At 41.6% G+C, this 21,217-nt stretch overlaps 1 protein-coding gene across 1 annotated transcript; it reads right to left on the minus strand.

Moving 5' to 3' along the window:
* Nucleotides 1–5,313: 5,313 nt before the first annotated feature.
* On the minus strand, nucleotides 5,314–14,779 carry znf281a (zinc finger protein 281a). Its single transcript, XM_041956975.1, has 7 exons — nucleotides 14,660–14,779; nucleotides 12,546–12,999; nucleotides 10,173–10,274; nucleotides 9,720–9,846; nucleotides 8,433–8,516; nucleotides 8,207–8,325; nucleotides 5,314–8,116 (listed from the first exon to the last, which is right to left on the minus strand). The coding sequence occupies exons 2-7, from the start codon at nucleotides 12,948–12,950 to the stop codon at nucleotides 6,518–6,520; spliced, it is 2,436 nt and encodes an 811-aa protein (XP_041812909.1). The 5' UTR covers nucleotides 12,951–12,999; nucleotides 14,660–14,779; the 3' UTR covers nucleotides 5,314–6,517.
* Between the last annotated feature and the right edge of the window lie 6,438 nt (nucleotides 14,780–21,217).

A 21,217-nucleotide genomic window follows, 5' to 3' on the forward strand; every position in this document is an offset into this window, starting at 1 on the left:
GAGATGGTGGTTGACTTCAGGAGGAGGACACCGCCACACTCACCAGTGAACATCCAGGTGGAGGACATTGAAACAGTGGACAGTTTCAAGTACCTGGGTGTTCATCTCAACAATAAATTGGACTGGTCCCACAACACTGACGCCCTGTACAAGAGGGGCCAGAGTCGCCTCCACCTCCTGAAGAGACTGTATAGTTACTATGTGCAATAACATTTGTGTCTGCTAATACCTGGAATCCGTGTCTCTTCATCAACCACATCTACCTCCTCTGTGATTGCAAACATCCATAATCCACTCCTCTTGCACTACAAGGTATTTTTATACCCTTTGCCATAGTTATATTCTATTCTATTATCGCTAAGCAAAACACTTTTTCTATTTTTTCTTAAATTCATTGTGCATAGGATACCTTTTTTTTTGCACAGTAGCATTGTTCTTATTTGCGCCCTCCAACGCTGTTTGCACCCCCTTGTGTAACAGCTAGTGTAGCAGTGAATTTCTTTCTTGTGAAATTAATAAAGTCTTATCTATCTATCTAACCTGTATCAGAAACAAGGGTGGGTAGTGTTAATAAATTAGGTTAATTAGGTTAATGAACCAGAGCTCTTTCACAAGCACTCCACACCCGTGCCAGGTTTTAATAACACAAATAGCGGTGATCAAAGATCCCCTCTGGTCTAATGCAGCCAGATTTATTTCTCACGAGATCCTCTCAGAAACAGAATGAGGCACAGTCATAATAAATTTATACACAGGGCATTTATGACCAACCTTTGCACTTTTGTTTACAGGTACTGCTGTACAACACCATCGTTTGTGCTCGTCTGAAGCACGTATTGAAGCAACACAAACAGATAACATTAAAGTAAAGCTACTATTAAAGCCTTATGAAACCTCTGCAACGTTATACTTTTTGAAACAGTACAATTATAGGCCAAGTGGTCATCCCATGAACAACTAGGTCAAGTGGTCAGTAAGTATTTTGCAGATTTTCTTGTGTAACTGCTACAGCGTGTTTCACTACGTGGATTCGTCAGAGTGTAGTACAGCAAAACATACAGCGTGACAGTATAATAGTAAATAGTAAAACTCCTAATATCGTCATCATGACAATCAGTAACAAATTTGCTAGACAAATTTTTGAAAATCTCACACATGTTTTTAGCCACATGTCTGAAGATATATTTCGTATTACGATTAATATCTATATGTGCAGTTTTACAGTGTACGGTGCAGCAAAAAAACTACCATTAACTAGTTAACTATCTATTAAGTAGTTACACAACATGAAGTATTTTAAAGGTGAATATTCCAGAACCTGACCAGCGATCGAGAAGTATCCTTTTTCTGACGCCTGCATGTAGGATTGTGTTACTGTTTAACTAAGGTGTGGGCTTTACCTGAGAATGTTAACATCGCTGGTTAATTTCCCATTGCAACCTTTCAACTGTATAAAATATTCACATGAAGCAGGCAAATTCTCTTCCCGTTTTTACATGTTGCCATAGCACAGCTTTTACAGCTCTGCACCACAGCGCTTCATTAGAGACAAATGTGTATTAACACACAAACACGGCTGACCTCACTCTTATCTCATGCAAATAGTCGGGGACATTGCAACATTTTGGAATACCTTGTGTTGATTTTCAGTCCGGCAACCGCCGGGAAGAATTCCAGACGCCTGTCAGCGCTGGTACAAGCGCGTCTTATTTCAGGACTGGATTCTGGGGAAACGGCTCGCCGTTCTTAATATCGTACAAGGTCATTTTTTAGATTAACTTTTATTTTCCGCTGTTGATGGATTACTCCATCCTCAGCTGTTCCTTAAAGGCAAATATGTCCGAGGAGATGACGCTTATTTGGAGCAACATTATAGCATTGATTAAAGTTTTTGTATGTGGCATCTGCAGCCATGCTAACAGCTGTGCTAAAGCACAGTAGTGCTTCTAGCAAAATGCTAACAGGCTGATGTTGAGCAAGTGTAACGTTTATTAAGCATGTCAACATGCTAACATTTGCTAACTAGCAATAAACCCGAAGTACAGCTGAGGCTGATGGGAATGCCTTTAGCTTTGCGGGAATTTTACCACAAACCACACTGTATTGGAGAGGTTCGACCAGAACTGAAAGAATTTATCCTGAAGGGGACACGAAAGCCTGAACCAGGTGTCATGGCAGTCCAACCAATAGTTGTTGAGACATTTCACCTAAAACCACTAGCAGAGAGGTCAGCGAGTCAGTGTGAGTCATATGTGCAGAACTTCACAGCATCCAGAGGTTGTGTCGACACATTCAGACTGCTGTCTTTGTTTTGACTCATCTCACCAGCAGGATGTTCCAGCATCACTTAAACTCCCCTCCCTCTTTTATTGCTATTGTTCTGTTCAGTCTCTTTCCGTGTACACAGGCCGATCTGTCGCTTTCATGATAAGAACATCATGCACGTCACTCTCGTGTCCACTCTGTCAACAGACCTGTGACCTCAGGAGGAGCCGAGACGAGCGGCCAGAAAGCTCACTAATTAACAATGTTTGGGAAGCCGCCTCCCACAGGCTTCTGCCAAAGACACCTGTGCTGCCCTTATCAATACAGGCTCATAATGATGTGCAGGAAGGTCTGGCTTCTGAATCACGCCACCAGTTTACAGACCAAAGTACATTAAGCGAGTGAAGCAAAACACGTGAGGTGCAGGTTTTGCCATGATGGGAAGACAACCCACTTCCCTTTTTAACATAAGGAAGTAATTTCATTCTGCAAACAGATACTGAAAAGGAAATAAATATGAAATCATGTGTGACAAAGTAACGTTTATTTGAATCTCTGGCTGAGCGGTGGGGACTTCTTGTCATAGTAAACTGCTTGTAAAATGACATTTCTTAACGTTGATGACTTAAATGTGTAATATGACACTTTAATCTTCCTTTTCAGTGATTCTACTGTTGATTTGTTGACTCAAAAGCATCATATGAATCGTATAACATAGCACACCATTCTACGTATAGGTACACTGTATTTCTAGGCCATTCGTGTGGTTGCATTCAATGTTGAATAATTGGTTATATTGTCCTCACACGGATCCTGTACTGAAGCACCACACTGTGAAAATACTTTACAAGAGAAAGTCCTGCATTCAAAACTTAAGCAAAAGTATGTAAGTATTTAAAAAAAAAATAATGTACTTAAGGTATCAAAAATAAAAGTACTAATTCTGCAGAAAACCTTGAGTTTTGCTATTACTTATAATGGATTCTGGATTAATTTTGCTGCTGCAGATATTTAAGATTGTGCTAATTTTAATGACTATTTACTGTTGGGTAGTTTAATCTACAGCAGTGCATCACATCCTATCAGATCATTGTGTGTTTGTGGCATCGTTGTCCTGTGAGAACCTCTGAAAAGTCGAAACAGCCCAGTTTTCAGCTTTGTCACGATGCATTTTCCAGCTGATCCAACAGGAGAATTTCCTCAACCCATAAAGGAGGAGTTCATCCTTCAGACTTAGACTACAGATTTGACTTTTCCCTCAAAATCTGAGGGAAGTCCAACTTGAGAGGAGATCATCAGTGGACTCACTGCTGACATACATTTAGTTTACCCAAGTACTAACATGCATCCAGTTAATCTTTGAGGAAATACATCTGATTTGAAAGATCTTAAAAGCTGGATCAGCGACTGACTCATCTGAAGGTGAAGTTTCAGTACTCGTGTTCCATCCTAAAGCACCAGATCGGTGTTTTATGAGGTGTGGTATGATTTTATAAGAGTGAATGAAAACTGTCTGGTTCAAGAAGCCCTCGTCAGAAAAAAAAACATGCTACTTTTAGCCAAACTGTTGTTAAAAAGAAGCCCTAATTACTATATAAACACATGACGCCACAGCCAAAAGGCCAACAGAAACTCACTTGTAGAGGAACATCGCCACCCAGTGGTGTAAATGAATACAGCCACATTAAGCCTCAGTAAGCTTCTTATGAGCTACTGGGCACTATTGTGCAGTTTATAATGACAGTAAATGACATGCAGTCATAAATAGCATGAAGGATCACAGGAGCAGCTCTTGATAACAGTATTTTTTTTATTGTTTTCTCCCTAATCAGTTTTAAATTCATTGGACAAGTACAGCCTTGTGAAACACGTCACAAGAACCCAAAAGAACATAAAAATGGAAGATATCATCAGCTACAAAATTTGGCGGTGATAAAAAAAAAGGGAAAGAATTATAGTAAAATAAATTTTATACAGGGGGGTCAAAATTCAGCAAAGGAAGATTTAGTGTTTTGTACATTTTTTGTAAACAACAAGCATATTGAAACAATATGGCAAATCAGATGTGGAGGAGAGAGGTCGAACTGAAGCAACTGAACACTGGCTGGCATGACGCATTTACAGAAACCCTTAAGCAACGACGCCTCAACGGGTCACAGAAATGTCACGTACACAAATGTTTAAAAATAGTCACACAGAAACATGACATTTGTTTTGTTTTTTTGTTTGTTTTTACATACAACAGCATCTCTGCTACATACATCAAACCTTCACTCCTTTGTCCCTGGTTTATTATGATATGAGGTATATGCGAGGCCAATTCTGTTTACGCCTCAACTGCTCCAACATGGCAACGCAAGATATTACAGCATTGCATTCACTCTGCCATGTTTAATGATTGCTTAAAACAACACGCCATCTGGCTGTAAAAGGGGTTTAAAGACTCATTCAGCAGAGTGATATCAGTTCCAGCACTCAAGGCCAGTTGTAGCTATGGAAGACAGCGCAATTATTGTTGTCTTTACAAAAAAAAAAAAAAAAAATGTACAGCATAAATACATTTAAAAAATCAGCAAGAAGTTACATTTAACATTTACTAGACAATATCTCGCACCCGTGCTTCTCGGGAATAGGCACCCAATTTCTAACGGGACACATATGCTCGGTACTGCCAGCACACGCGAAAAGACCTAAATGCATACAAATGTTTGGTCAGCCGTCTTTTTTTTTTTTTTTTTGCTCGTACTGCGTGAGGCTGCCTCGGTAACAGCTGAAGAAATACTCGATCACTAACACGTTTGTCATCAAATTCAAGAAGAAAGCAACGCTGCTAAATTGGGTAACAAGTCAAACTAAAGCTAGGGGTTTGAATTACATTTACATTATCCCGATTAAATGTTACTGTATTTTAAAAGCCCCCCTCCCTCCCTCGCTAAACCCTTCCTAGAAGTAAGGAGAAAGAGAAAATGTTAATGAAAAATCCCACTTTCACATATCAGCCCTGCCCCCCTTTCCCTCCCCACCCACCCACCCACCCACCATCCCATTCAACCCAAACAAAGGATACACCCCATCATACAGCCAGAACATGTTCAACCCACAAACCCCACCTGCATATGCCCGAACAACAGCACAGTCCACTCCTGGCGTTTGAGCTTCCTTGATCCGACGGGGTTATTTTACTCAATGTAAGAAAACGGCTCAAAGTGCTGATTGGATTCTTTTAAAGAAAAGAAGGGAACTGAGGAAGAAGAGGAGGGCGGGAAACGGGGAAGGCCATTCTACCGCTGTCCAACAGCAACCTCTATTGGCCACAGAAAAGCCCAAACATCACTTCTGTTCTCCAAAAATATACCAAGGACAACATCTACCCCCCGGACCAGCCCTCATTCTTCCTCTACTTCAACTGGCAATTCCCCAGAATGATTAAATCTGTTATTTTACATTAATATATATATTCTTATAAATATATATAGATATATATATGGCCCTTATTGAAGAAAACATGAGTTTCACATTGACACGAAAGTACCATAATCTCTATATAGCCGAGTAGAAAGTGTTTTCAGTGCTCAAGTGAGCTGGCAGCAGTCTGTTATGTCACACTCATTCAACAAGTAATAAAACATAAGAAAAATCCTCTCTGAAGTCGCAAACTTAAACTTCTGAAAAGAGCGCTCACTGCACCTCGTAGGCTTCTCCTTTTTCACTTTTTCCTGAGTAATACTTTCAACCTTGTAACAGACAAGAATTTTTTGTTGTTTTTCCTTTTCTTTTCTTTTTTTTTTTTTTTTTGCTATTTCAAATCTGGGCTATTCCCTGCCATCATGGTTATTTTCATCATTATTATTATTTTTTTTTTAATTGTAAAGTTGATTGCTCAAACACTTCAGCTCATTGGAAGAGAAAATACATCCGGTGCTACTCTACGCTTTAAAAAGTACTTTCAGTTCATGATTAATGACCAGACCTAATGTCACTAATAGGACAAGAATAAACAGTAAATACATATTTAACTTAAAAAAAACAGATACTTTAAGAAAAAAAAATTGCATTTGCAGGAAGCCTTGCAGGCTTATTGTAGGGAGAGGAGTGGGCACAGAAACAGAGCATCAGTATAATTAAAAGATGTCACTTAAAAAAATAATAATAACAATAATAATAATAATAATAATAATAATAAAATAGGAGCACTAAAAAAATGAAAATAAGAACAACTTTAACGACAGAGTGTTCTCTCCCTCTCAGGCTCTCATCTGTAGCTTTGGCTTGTTGTAGTTTTGGAACCTGTACTTACTGGCTCATTGACATCAGATAACAAACTACTATACCCTGAGAATTCAGACACAGGAGTCCGTATCCTGTGATCCACCTCCCCGCTAGAGTCAGTGCCATAAGACAAGCCGCGGCCGTCTGACTTGAACTGGGAGCCAAAGGCCTGAGCAAAGTTTTCTATCTGGTAGGAAGGCTTGGAGGAGTCCAGAGAGGCCAGATCCTGCGACGGGGCCAGAGGGTAGACCGCCGTGCCGTTCTTGACCGGCCGGTGGTCCTTCTGGCTGCTCAGGTCAGACGGGGTGATCTGGTAGGAGGAAGGGGGAGTGGAGGAGTGCTGCTTCTCCATCTGGTCGGTGAGCTCCTGAGAAGGGGTGAGCTGCTGGTGAGTGGAGGCCTCCAGGCTGCTCAGGTGGAAGCTGTGCTGTGGCGAGGAGTCCGTCAGCATCGCAAAGTGAGACTTTGGCACGGAGGCGGGCAGCGAAGGCGAGGCCACCGACTGGCCGTACCCACACTCCAGTGGGGACATAGTGTAGATGTTCTTGTCAGCATAGAGGGGGTTTCCCGAGTGGGAACTGGTGAATGGTCCTGAGACGGGAGCCCCGGGGCCCAGGGGGAAGCTGGCACTGTGGCTGGTGCGCTCCAAAGCCTGCAGCAGGAAGCGGGAGTATTCGTGCATCATGACGGTCTTGTCTCCAGATGGGCTGGGGGTGTCAGTGTTGTGGCCGATGTCGGGGCCGTCGGCCGGGGCGGGGTTCAGCCCCACGTGGTGGTCACTGATGTCAAAGTGAACGTCGTGGTGCGAGCTGTCGGGTTTCTGGGCGTAGTGGTCGAGGATGCTCTGCAGAACCTCGTCTGGGATCCCTGACTTGTCGAGACTCAGAGGCGCCTCGCTGTCCATCACACTGGAAACCACACCCTGAATGACGGACTGCTGGGAAGACAGGTGACCAATGCCGACGTCATACTCGCTGCTGGTTCCTCCTACCGCCACTGGCCCTGACGAGGTTGCATTGTTTGCTGCATGAAGGTAGCGTCTTTTCTTGAGGAACTGCATGGCGTCATCGTAGTTGCTGCTGGTGGGCCCTACTTTAGCCCCGTTACCCTGCATGAGGCCAAGGTCGTCCATGCCCCCACTCTGCTCCAGTGAGTCTGCTTTGGCCTGTCCCAGACCCGCTTTGTCCAGGCTCTTACGATTAGCCTTCTTGAATGCCATCTTTGGAGCGCGGCCGTGGTGGACCTGCTGCATGCTGGGTCCTGGCTCAGTAGAGGAAGACACTGTTTGATTCTCCACAGAGTATTCATGGATGCTGTAGCCTCCAGATACAGCCCCGTGAATGTGCGGCACCCTCACCGCTCCTCCATCCCCCTTCTTCTTCTTGCGCTCCCCTCCCTCTCCAGCATTTTTAGACTTCCCCCTCTTCCTCCCAGTACTCCCAGCATTTCCCTGAGTGATTCCATAGCTGCCGTGTCCCATGTCTACACAACCCAAGTCCATCATCTCGGGATCCAGCACCTTCTTTATGGCTTCTTCACAGGTTCGCTTGTGCTTAAGCAGTCTGTCTGTCCTAGAAAAATACTGAAGGGAACAAACAAATGTTGTATTTAAAGCGAATATTGAAGAGTTTTACATTAGAAAGCCCTGCAGGACACCGAGCGGCTCACTAACCTGTTGGCAGGTCTCACATCTGTACGGCTTTTCTCCGCTGTGTGTCCTCTTGTGCCTCTCCATGTGGTACTTCTGAATGAAACGCATGTTACACTGGTCACAGCTGAATGGCTTCTCTCCTGATATACAAAAACAGGTCAGGGTCAGTTGACATTAGAAGCGCACGATGAATCTCTCGTCCAATCAGGCCGTTTGGTGATATGAATGCTCGTATGCCATCACTCACCACTGTGGATTTTCTCGTGTCGCTGGAGGAGGTACTTCTGAATGAAACTCATGTTGCACTGATTGCATCTGAAGGGTCTTTCCCCTGAAATGAAAACCCCAGAGATTTTTGCAGTTTCTATGTTTGCATCCCCCAGATGGTCATTAATTATGTGATGAGTTACACTTAACTGTAAAATAACACAAGCGCCTGTACAGTGTAATGCAATCCGATGCAATAATACAACTGATTTTGTTGATAAGGATCGTTTGAGTGTTGACTTGTCTCCATGGTAACTCTTCAGGCCAAAGTCAAACACTTCACACGCTCTTCACTAACAGCACTTTGTGTTGCATTGCTATTGCAAAGGATTGCACTGTATTTCACAGCCCTTTCTAATACACTGTCTATTACTCTGTCTACATTGACTACATGGATAGATTTTCAAATACTGGTGCATAAAAAAATAATTGATTAAAATCTATTAATCCAACACAGATGTCTAAATTTAAAAAACCTTTACCTAACAACATAACTGAATCTAATGGCTTAAAGTATTCTTACACAGTATTTGTAACATTAATATCTGTGGAGAAGTTATGAGAAGAGCACAAAATAAAATGTGCCGTACAGCAGATGTTTCATCAATGTGGAAGAAAAAATAAAGTGATCAATAGTGCATGGCCTCTGGCTGATTTTCCACTTTTAAAATCAATTTTCGAAAAATGACTGAACTCTAACAGTGCTGTGACGAAAGCTATTATCATCTAACAGCTAATCATTCTGACTTGTTCATCATCTGTGATGTGAAAACATCACATTTCCAGACAATCAAAGAAGTAAACAGTGAGCATCCTGCTCATAGATCATTTATTAAATCCCAGCGCACCATGAAGCGTCTCGCCTGCTGCTGAATTGATGAAAGAGTGATTTTACTGACGAATCCTACATCTGGCCTCTTTATATCTGAGACCCGTGTGTCTCAATAACTATTTGGAAGACCAAAACACTGTCCTCAAGGACCAGAATTTATTATGGACCAACTACTGGGTTACTGCTTCTTCAATATTAGGACAACAGTGATGCTGAAGGCCAGGGATTATTTCAAACAACCTACATATAATGCAAAAAAAACGTGTTTGCCAAGTACACAGAGAACTACCCGAAGACAGTGTGAACTGTACAAGCAGTAATGACGTTATGTCGTTAAGATGTCAGCATGTTTTTTTTTAAGTCATGAAACGGCACATCAAGAAGCACAGAGCAGAAAATACGAGCATCGCAGTGGAAATTTGCGCCGTTCTGTACCTGTGTGAATGAGGACATGTCTGCGTAGGTGATAGGAGCTTCTGAAGGATGCGCTGCAGTGCTCACAGATGTGAGGCTTGGTTCCCGGCGACAGGCTGCCTCCATCTACATCCAGCATCATTGATTGCTGTAAAACAATGACAGAGAAACACAAGGGTCAGATTCAGTCAGCTGTCTTCTGAATGTATTAAAGGATCGGGAATCATTTTGTTCATATGGGGTAAAATTCGTGTATGACTAGCACTAATAAGTGTTTAAAAGCAAGCTAAAATTTACAACAAAATATACTAAATTATACACTATTATAATTAAATAAATATTTACTAATAAAAAAATATTTTAAGCACAATTAATAAAGCATTACTCTGTAAATGAGGCTCATTACTTTCAGTTTTTCCATTAACAACAACTATTGATATATTATATTAACAGATATATAATGATATGACAAACCTTTGCCTCGCTTCTCTTCTTTCTTGGTTTACCCTCCTGTCCATCACCATTTGACCTTCGACCTTTTCTCCCACTGGGCTCTTTTCCTAACTGACTCGGCAGCTGTGAGCATGACAAAGGAAGAGGGAGTGGGCCGTGAGAGCGAGCCACGACAAGGAAATCACTTGATTGAAGGTTAAGGGCCTTCAGTCTGAAACTATCGCACAAACAAGTCCATGTTCACTGCTGCAAACAAACACAACACTAGGACAAAGTCTAGTGATTGTCTGTTGGAAACTCATTGTCCAAGATGTGGTTATAGTGAGTGAAATAACAATTGCTAAAATGTATGCACAAGCAGCCTGTAATTCACCGTGAGAGCCTCTCATTTATTTGTCTAAGCAAAGAAATGGACAAAGTACACACTTCACATGCTAAACTAAACATTCAAGATTATTACTTTTGACTAAACTTGATCAAAAACAATCTGTAGGGTATCTCTAGGGTATTCACACTTTTCCTCCACCGTTTACCATCCCTGCACCGCCTTTTCTTTCTCATTTAAAATGCTGCACCTCAGTGCCATATGGAGACCGACTGGATGCACCTGCTGCCCTCAAAATCAGCCCAATTTTGAGGGGCTTGTGGGTGAGAAACTGCCTCTAAAGACTCCACACATTGTGTTGATTTAAAATCCTCAACATGAAATTGTCCTTGAGCAGACAATGAGAAAATGACTCAGTGAAAACAATAATTCATTCTGCTTCTCAACAAACATGCATCCACAGCCTTGATGACCTCTGATGCCTGGCTATTGTTTGAAGTGTGTGGTTGTGTGTATTTCTATTTAAATGAGGACAAAAGACGTCTGAAATGAAGTGCAAGCTCAAACAAGACAGCTGTGTCCTTGCCATGATGTTTTCATTCACGCTGAGCTGGATGACATCATCCTCCTACCCAGAAAGAGAAACAGAGGGAGGGCCAGGGGGGCTCTTTTATATTTTGCATCTCGAGCCGTCGATTTATGTCGCCATAACCAGCTTCACAGACGCTCCACCCAGGCACCCGTCCCCTCTCTGGCTCCTCCCTCTCACACTGTCAAAATACGAGCTGCTCGGCAACACAGCAGGGCTGTTTTTGGGGACAGATTTTTGTTAGCTAATCTGGGTGTATATTGCTCATGTCTGATACTCCATCGGCCATGTTAACGAACAAATAAAAATAATAAATAATCACACAATAATGCAGGACTTTCCTCCAAAGACAACTTCTGGCCATAACACCCAAACTTGGTGACCTTCAGCTCACTATAATGCCACAAGCAGGTATGATTTAACAATGACCATTCACTTTGTTGCACACAAAGCAGGAGAAATCAAATCAAATCAAAAAATTTAAGCTGGATATAATGTATGATGTAAAAAAAAAAGCATATATGCTTGATCATATGTATTACTGCAGAAGCTCCATTACATCGTATTTTATTACAACATATGATTTGTGATGTCTGACATTTGTTTGCATAATGGGTCAAAGGCAAACAAAACAAAAGCGTTCTAGAACATTTTAAACTGTGAAATTACAATGTGAGACAAGACCATTTCCTCATATGACACAAGCTTGTGACTTTTCCCCCCATCTGTCCAAATCAATGTAATTCTTCACATGTTTTGTCATCAATTACGTTGCTAATATCGGTCAAACGCTGAGGATGACTCTCAGCTGAGCGTGCACGCACACACACACTCACATAGATGTGTGTATGCGGGGGCGGGACCGGTGCACAGATGGGCACGTTTCTCTATCGTCATGCTTGCATTGTTTTTAAGCAGAGGCTCATGGTCGTAAAATGTACACACACAGGGAAACTGCAACTTATCAATCAAATCAATCATGTTTTATTAGTCAGCTGTTTGGCCAGCAGGCACAGCTTATCTAGCGCTCTGATAATGAACAAAAGGAAAAGCCTATACACACCATATCTTTCCCTTACAAGTGAAGTTATTAAATTATGATTGTAACTTGAACCTGACCATGTCTCAAAGAAAATTATGGCTCACTGCATGTACCGCAGCAAAAAGGTTGATTATTTTCTTTATTAATCAATTGTTTGGTCTATCAAATGACAGAAAATAGTATAAAGGTTCTTGTTTGTTAGAACAAAGATATTTAGTTTACATTGATATAACACAGAAGAAGCTACAACCAGAGAATGTCTGGAGTTTTTGTGTGAAAGTGAACTTTTCGATTATTCAAATCTAAAAATACTTGACAATTACTTTTCTACAAGTTAATTGTCAATAAATCCACGAATTGTTTCAGCTCAAAACTCAATTAATAGGGGAAATGTAAATGTAAGGAATCACACAGCCTTGATAGCACAGTAGTACTTACGTTGCCCATGTTGAGGTCATGCACCAGCAGGCTCTGGTTGTTGCTGACTGTCACCTCCAGCAGCTCGGTGCTCTTCCCCAGCCCTCCAGGATAAACCGGCAGGCGATAATCGTGCTCTGACAGCTTCTCCTGCTTGATACCCATGGCGTGAACATAGTCTCCCACACCTGCACACCCCATGCGGCCACCCTGGGTGCCCATGCTGCAGTCAGGCGAGTCACGCTCCTTCTTCAGGATCATTTCTTGCGGTGGAAGCTCCTGCATCACGGAGTGGGCAGCCAGCCGGGTGAAGCTGGTCACCGGAGGGAGGTGGCTGAACATAATCATGCCAGTGCCGAAATTGGAGTCCATGCTCCCGTTGGACCGCAGGAACTCATTGCCTAGTTTGTCTTGAATGATGCTCATGGTGGATGCCGGCGGGCAGGAAAACTACGGGGTGGCAATCAGTGTCATCCTGTGAGTGGAAAAAACAGCAGGAGCCAAAGTTACAACATACTCTTTAAGGCAGCACTGTACACACACAAATAATAGCCAACAGACAACAATTATGGAGCCAGTTAAGCTCGGTCTTCAGGAATCAGTGTCACGGCCTCTGATCTCACAACTGGGCGCTTAGTCGGATTAAAACTGACGGTTTGTGGGTCAACAAAGGGCTACAGTCTGGCACAATGACATGTGGAAACAAGCTAAACGCAGCAGCTACACTGTGCAAAATTCTCTCTGGTTGATTACAGTGTGTGTGTGTGTGTGTGTGTACAGTATATTACAGGGCGAAAAAGGTCACTGTGGCTGCAATGCTAGACACAACACGAGATGAGGAATGAGAGGCTTGAAGCTGTGTGTTAATCTGTTTGATGGGCCTGTCTGACCCAGTCATCCTATTTGCATGAGCTTATCTGCCAATGAGAGTGCACACAGGCTGCATTCGAAAGACTGCTGGTTTAACTATGTGTGTCTGCTGCATAAACAAGTCAAGCGCATGAGTTGTAATGGCTCTGAGGTGATATTTGTAAGAGCTAATGAGTTGATCTAACATGCTAATATTTAAATTAAATGCAATTAGCTATGTTTTAATACAGTGTATGGAGGTAACCAAATTTTAGGAAGGTGTCTCTTCGAAGCTTAATTTCGCATTTTTTCTTAATTTTTAATTTAAGTTACATTTAAAGTCCTGCTTATGTGCTCTACAATGAGCTCTGGCCATGAACGACCCATCCGGCTAATGAGCGCTATCTGACTGCTGCCAAATGCCTTCAGCTCTGATGGTGCGTTAGCAGCAATAACCTCCTCACGCTAACACAAAGCCAACTTTTTGAAAAAGGAAACGACACTTCGGCCACTCAGACTAACTTCGGCTTTCTCAAACACGTTAAAGCAGACAAACAGTGTGTTGAGTGGAGCCATTGGTCCGCGTACGTTTGTGAAAACTACCGAGCTTGTTCGCTATGCAATTAGCTACCTAGCTCACCATTTGGCTAACCACTCTTGCGGGGCCCTTCTTTGTGATGCAGGATCAGGCAATAATTAATATGGCCATGCAATAACAGCAGCACATCGCCGCTGATGAACGCTAAACCCCACAAATATCAACAAGAAAAGTAGCTAAAAGCACAGCAAAAGTCGGATCCTTTTCTACACGTGAACAAAGTTAGTTTGTACTTTTCGAAAGCGAAATTAAAGAATTTAGTGGCAGATATTGGCGCACACTAGCGTTAACGTTACACAAGACACTAAATCTACGAGCTGGGGAAATGATCCAAGGACGAACGCTTGTTTGCGCCTGAAAAATAAAACAACCAAATATGACTTCTTACTATCGCGCATCGTCTGAGCTTGTTCGCGACAGTTTTCTCCAAGTTTCTCGCTTCGTTTCCTGGACAGTGACCGGACTGTGAGTGATGGAGCGACAACGCAAGCATGACCCATAACAAACGGCCCATACAACTCCAGCGAACAATGATGCTCGTCCGACTAGCCGAGGAAGCTAGCTTAGCTGCTAACTAGCGGTAAGGTAGCGTTAGTGCGCTGCGCTTTGTTGTCTGTCCCGTACGAGGAGTTTAACAACTACAGCGAACGACTCGACTCCAAAGTTGGATTTTGTTCATTCTCCTTACCGTAACAGGACCATGACCTGCTCTTTTGGCTCCTGTAGCTCACCCTCAGCGGTCCGTTTCAATATCTACAGCCAAAACATTGTTCTCCCGCAGCTGCTGGGTTCTTCCATCTTGCCTCGGCGCAGGGGATTCTGGGTCCGGTAGGCGGATGGTCCTGAAAAAGACACGGGATATTTGAATCAATAATTAAAATGTAATATAATAATATATAGCATTATCATATGTTATGATTACAATATATTATTCTTATCATTTTAATAGCACTTCCGAAGAAACTTAAGCAATCCGGAAAAAACATATATATATATGGAATGAAATGGAATTAGCCTTGTTTTATAATGCATGGCAATAAACACAGTAAGAGAAAATTAAAATTATAAGCAAGTTCTGTAAAAGTAAAGAAATATAAATAAAAAGATTCATTCATATAATCATTTAAAATAATTGAAGTATGCAAACTATTCCTGTTTTTTAAATGAAAAGAACTGTTTCAACAATGAGGATAGAATGTGCAAAATAATGGCTATTAGGATGTGCCAAAGTATTAAGTATAAAGAATGTGTGAAATGTACAGACACATTGCACAATTTGTCCATTTGTTTGTCACATGATTTCATGATTATTTAATGAGCTATACTTCCTGCATTTATGTCTTTCTTGCATTTTGTATGGCAAGCTAACAATGCAGTGAAGAAGAAGTATGAAAATAACACCAGCATACTAAATGAAATTTTTCTGAAGTGCATTACTTGCATAATTGTTTTCCATCACCGTGCACAGGTTATAAGACACACCATATCCAGAATACAGTGTTTCAGAATGATAGCTGTGGCATACAAAGAGCAACTAATGGTTGCTTTCTTCTCTCACTGCCTGTAGTGTTTACTTCAGTAATGTTTATCTAGGAAAAATAGCTTCGGCCTTTTTATTGTTTGTTTACTTTCAAGAAATAATGCGGTGTTATTTCAGCCATTAATGAAAGAAGGAACAAAACCTACCTTGAATGGCAGCAGTTAATAAAGATTCCTAAAATTCAAATAGCTGCGTTGATTGCTCAAACCACCAGAATAACAGAGCGAGTCTCAGACCGGCCATTCAGCTGATCCTGACAGATGTATTTAGAAGTGGAGCTCTCAGATCTGCCGGATGAATGACTATGTATACATCTAAAAGCACATCAGAGTCTGGACTCGCGCCCACTCTCCTAATTGCCTTTGCTAATGAACCAATTAATTCAGAAAGCAGAGCATAATTGAAATGCAGACAGTAGAGAAATGCAAAAAAAGGTCAGTGAGTGCATTCTTGATGTCCCTCTCCTTTCATATGCCCATAATGACAACCCACACAGCTGACAGTGATAATCTTTGAAATCACTCTCATCTTGGAGTGCTTAAATATGTATGATGGCCTGATGAACTGTGTCTAGATGAAAATGGGTGATTAGAATTTTAGAATATGGTGGAAAGTAAAGTTCATCATTTTACAATCTGAATTTAATCAGAAACATATACTAATTGAGTGATATTTTGCCTTATACAGCAATTTTATGGAGGATCTGGGAAAAGAACAATAGCAATTTTATTAACAAATGAATAATGTTTTATATTTAATATAAATTGTGATCTTGGTTGTTCGCAGACTTCAGAGTCTGCAGACACTGAGGTTATGTCCTCTGTATTTTTTCAGACATTTTATAATCTTGGAGGAGTTATATTCTACAATTAAGAAACAAATATATGCTGGTATTTTAAAGGCTCATTCCAGCATTTTTAGGTTTGACAACAAAAAATAGCTGGAAGATGCTAAAATGGAGCAGGAACATACAGCTAGACACGTCATCCATTGTTAATACAAAAACATCCACTGAAGATGCTTTGATGGAGACGAGATGATCATCACCTGACACCTGATAACGGTAACGGCTTTCAGCGTCTTTCAAGTCCGTTCAACCCGTGGCCGTAAAATCCCGTCAAGATGGAGCACAAACACCCACACATCTGGCATGCATACGCTAACAGACACAGAGAGAGGACTTCCTGTGTGTGTAGCGTTATTTCAATGTCACGTTCTCAGCTAAAGTCAGAAAATGTCACTATATGGCTCAACTTTCCATCAGTGTCTGCTGACGGCTGAGTGTTCGGGACATTCAGGACGGAGACATTAGGACACCTCACACGAACACCAGAAACAGGCCAATGTTTTCATGTCTGGAATCTGCGGTAATTTGTGTATCATATGACACAGATGGTTATCAATTCTAACTGCTCATCAATAATTCAGCCAGGGTAGCACGTCTTTGTTCCCTCTCCCTCCTCCACTGAATGCATCCCAACCTCACACACACACACACACACACACACACACACACACACACACACACACACACACACCACAAATAATCTGGATGTGAATGTCAAATCTCTTTCCTCGTCTAATAATGTAACCCATGGAAACTGGAATGGTGGCGAGCCAAGGTTTGGTGACTGTCTGCGATTTGGACTCCTCTCTCTGGGAGAGCCTGATGCCTCCACATAACAGATGGCGGTCCTGGCCGTCTACACCCTAATCCTCAATTGTTAGGAGGATCACAGCCGCATACGAGTTCCTTCTATCAACACAGAAGTCCCATGTCAGTTATTAGAAACCTGTGCAGTGGGGAGACTTGTGTTGTGGGGATAAAATAACGTCCAGATGATTTTATTTGGTGCATTGATAGTTGATATTTGGTGGCACATGCTCCAATTCAGAAACCCAGTCAATATTATACTCAATTGAGCCTTAGTCTGTGTTGGTAGGAAAGTTACGACATTACAGCCTCCTATATACACATGTAAATTAATTTGTGGACATTTAAAGATGTGGTTCCACTTTTCTGTGACAGGACATTTATTTAAACTCATCATGTAAAAAAAATAGAAAGAAAAATAGATAAAACATTTAAAGCAATAGTTTGACATTTCGGTAAATATGCTTTTTCCCTTTCTTGGGGAGAGTTAGATGAGAGGTACCACTCTGTCTATATGGTAAATATGAAGCTACAGCCGGCTGGTGGTTAGCTTAGCTTAGCATTAAATCTGGAGGCAGTCACAGTGAGGTTACCATGCAAGCAGCGGAGTCTCCTGGTGGTCACTGGATCTCACAGGGAAACAGTTTGGCACACAACGTTTGTCAAAGCACAACTTATAGTTTTTACACTATAGTTTATGTATTGATTTTTTTGGATTGTATCGTGTTAATGCATGAGCTAGGTGCAGGTATGCTGGACTTTTAACCTTTAGACAGAGCCAGGCTAGCTGTTTCCAGTCTTTGTGCTAAGCTAAGCTAGCCGCTTGTTGGCTGTAATGTTGATGCTGAACGTGTCAGTGAAAACAACGTCTGCTTGTAGTGACGACAGCAATGTTTAACCTGTATGGTTGTGTTCAGGCGCCGGCAGCACTTGGTTAAAGTCAGAGAAAGTCTCACAGTGACCTGAGACATGACATGTTTATTAGGATTTAACCAAATCCTTTGTTTTTGTGGCCACAGAGGGGAGTCTGGCTTTGAACCACCAGTTTCTGGAGATGAAGTCCTGCAGTTTGTCCACCCACACATTGATCTGCAATGCAACTCTTCATTCACTCAAAAAAAAAGGTCTCTGAACACAATCCAGGCAGCAATTACATTTGCTACCATAACATAATTGATCAATATAGAATAGATCAGGAGCAGGTTGACTGCAGAGATTTCAAATCAGCACATAACAGCTCATTTCAACAGTGAACAGAACAACAGTGGGAGTCAGGATAATGAAACCACTACTGCATAGTCTTTTCTCTTATTAAATGAAAATGTCTTTGTTAGGAGTATCTTTGGATAGTTTCTTGTTGTGCGTGGCCCCGTGCTGTTCGTGTGTTTTTCCTAATGAACAGCCACTAAACGCTGCGCCTGTGAGACACGCAAACCTTTTCTTTCGCTGCGTTCGGGCATCTGTGATGCAAATGCTGCTTTACGGCTTTCATTTTGCCTTTCAAAACAAATGTTAGATCAGTCTGATAGCTACAGTTCAAATGCCATTGTTGTTGTTTGATGTCAGTTTACTCACCTGCAGCTGGGATGGTGAAATATCACATCTGTGCTGCACTGCAACTGAAAGGTGACACACTTAAATAAAACAGATTCTGATCTTACTCACCTCTTTGGGAAATACCCAGCAAAGCTCTGTTGATATTTGCACGACTTTTTCATCCTCTGTGTCTAAAGCTTCGTCTATAGGAGTCATCCTCTTTTTTTATTTATGACCTGAAGAAATTGGATAATTGTTGTTCAGATAACTGAGAATATTTGAGCTGCTTGTTGTGTGGTTGTAAGTTAATAAAGACAACTGTATTCTTGTTAAAGTTCATTAGATTCCCTGAAGTTTTGCTTTCCTTTGTTCAGTTTTTCTGGGATTTAACATGGTTTAACATAAAATGAAGCTCCTATAAGGCCATGAAACATGCTTTTATTATTGCATCCACAGTATATTAAAGAGTATATCAAACACTCTAAACTGAACATTATAACCTTCATGACGTACATAGGATTTATTGCAGTTTGTTGTATCAGGCTGCATTGGTTTTAGCTGGGTCTACCTAATAAACCAGCTCCTGACTGAAGGTTTTGACTTCTTTAGAGTCACTTGGAGCTCTTGATTTACTCACACAGACATGTTTAATGGTGCCATTTAACAAAGGTAGTATTGTGTGAGAGAATACTGATGGAAAACGGCAGAGCTTCTCATTTAGTATTGATCTGAAGTCTGAGTTTATGGACACATGAAGAAAATGTTTCTGGAAAAAGCGCCTTGACCCACAGAAACTCCCTCGACCTGTGATGTGTGAGACTGCACAACTTAATCTAACATCTGTGCTGGTGAAGCTTTGTTTAAGTCACCGATTCCTCATCAGCTCCAGTCTGTCATCACTGTCATTTGTGAGGTTTAAAAAAGTATAATGAATACCTGTTGCTTTATTGAACTTTCCCCCTAAAACAGCAACTAAAAAAGCACACCGAGGCCGACACTCTTGAAAACTAAAGATCCAAAATGAGTTCGCTACATCACTTACTGATAAAGTGCTCGAAATACCTTCAAAGAGAATCTTGAGAACACTTTGTGGATAAATTATGTAATTAACTGATGTTTGATCTTCATTTTGTAAGAGTGCTGACCTCGTTCATATCAGAAATACTCCTGAACCTCAACCCAAATGAACGAAATCCGCTTGAGACGAGTCAAGGGCGCCTTTATGCTACCTGTGTGACTGGAGCTGTAGTTGTGCATTAGTTAATAATAGTATGCACTTACATGCAGTGCAGACCTTTGTCTTCTATCTAATTAACACAAGGGCAAAAAGGGGCAAGGACGAACCATCCCATTTAGGACTGTCCTCTGAGAGGATACGAGTGCAGGAAATCCACCACTGTAGTCGTCATCCAAGGTCTAAATCAATAAGAAGCCTTCACAGGAAAGAGGAGAAGCACAGATTTAATGTCAGACTTAAAATGGGCAAAGCCTTTGAATGGTGAGTTGTAAAACTATTTATTTAAAGCGAGTAAGCAAAATGCAAATGGAAAGATTTCAGGAAAACATTGAAAACTCAAATGAGTGCTGTGGAATTTTTTCCATTATTGTTAATTTACTCAACATTATTATAATTTGACAAGCCTTTGCAATTTGGTGCAGGTCAACAGAAGCACAAAGAATCACTTTAGCCCATCTGCAATTCAATTAGTCAGTGTCCCCCCATGTTGCCCCTGTTAGACCAAGAATTAGATCAAATATGCACATAGGTGGAGCTTCCAGTAGATGGCACAGTTTAACTAGAAGCACAAAGATCCTCCAATCTCATTGTAGTGGATCTCAGTATGACTCTTGCTGTTAATGGTACAAAGGATCACCTACAATGTAAAGACACTTACGGTGAATGAATAAATGAATGAGTTATTCATCCAATTAATCAAAGTATAAATTAAGTCACCCACTGATTGAAGTGACCAAATTAACTGCGCGTGAGAGTCAAACTGTCCACCTGTCTCTCTCTCTCGCTCTCTCTCTCTTTCCACACAAACGCAGTCTTGTGTAACTCCCCCTCCTCCCTTCCTGCCCACTCCCCCCCCTCTCCTCGCATCTCTCCCTCACACACGCTCACACTTCCTTCTTCATCCTTTACTGCCCACCAGGAGCTGTGAATGGTGAGACGGCTCCTCGTATTTCGCTCCGCTGGTGAGCAGAACGCCAGTCAGAGCGGAGTCCGAGCAGAGCGCACAGCCACAGGCAGCGACCTCCTGATGTCATGCCAAATAACTGGGAGAGCAGTGGATTTTTTTTAAATAAACGGGTAATATCAGTGCTTTAGAGGCACTGAGTTGACATTTGTTTTTCTTTCTTTCTTTCTTTCTTTTTACTCCTAGGATTTATTGTGCGCGCTGAGGTGGCCATGGCGCATTTTACGCACTGCAGGTAACCAGTGTTCAGGCTCAAACAAACAAAAACATGGATTAAACAGCAGGTGATTTCCCTTTTACTGCAGGAGAGCTCAA

This window comes from Chelmon rostratus, chromosome 17, assembly GCF_017976325.1.
Source record: "Chelmon rostratus isolate fCheRos1 chromosome 17, fCheRos1.pri, whole genome shotgun sequence".
In the NCBI taxonomy this organism is placed as follows: Eukaryota; Metazoa; Chordata; class Actinopteri; order Chaetodontiformes; family Chaetodontidae; genus Chelmon; species Chelmon rostratus.

Bases quoted from the DNA above. Each gene is read 5' to 3' on its own strand.
- znf281a (XM_041956975.1), bottom strand. From the start codon at position 12,950: ATGAGCATCATTCAAGACAAACTAGGCAATGAGTTCCTGCGGTCCAAC. The intron at 10,275-12,545 runs GTAAGTACTACT...TCATGCTCACAG, and splicing joins ATGACCTCAACATGGGCAAC to CTGCCGAGTCAGTTAGGAAA. The intron at 8,117-8,206 runs GTTAGTGAGCCG...TGTTCCCTTCAG, and splicing joins GATGTGAGACCTGCCAACAG to TATTTTTCTAGGACAGACAG.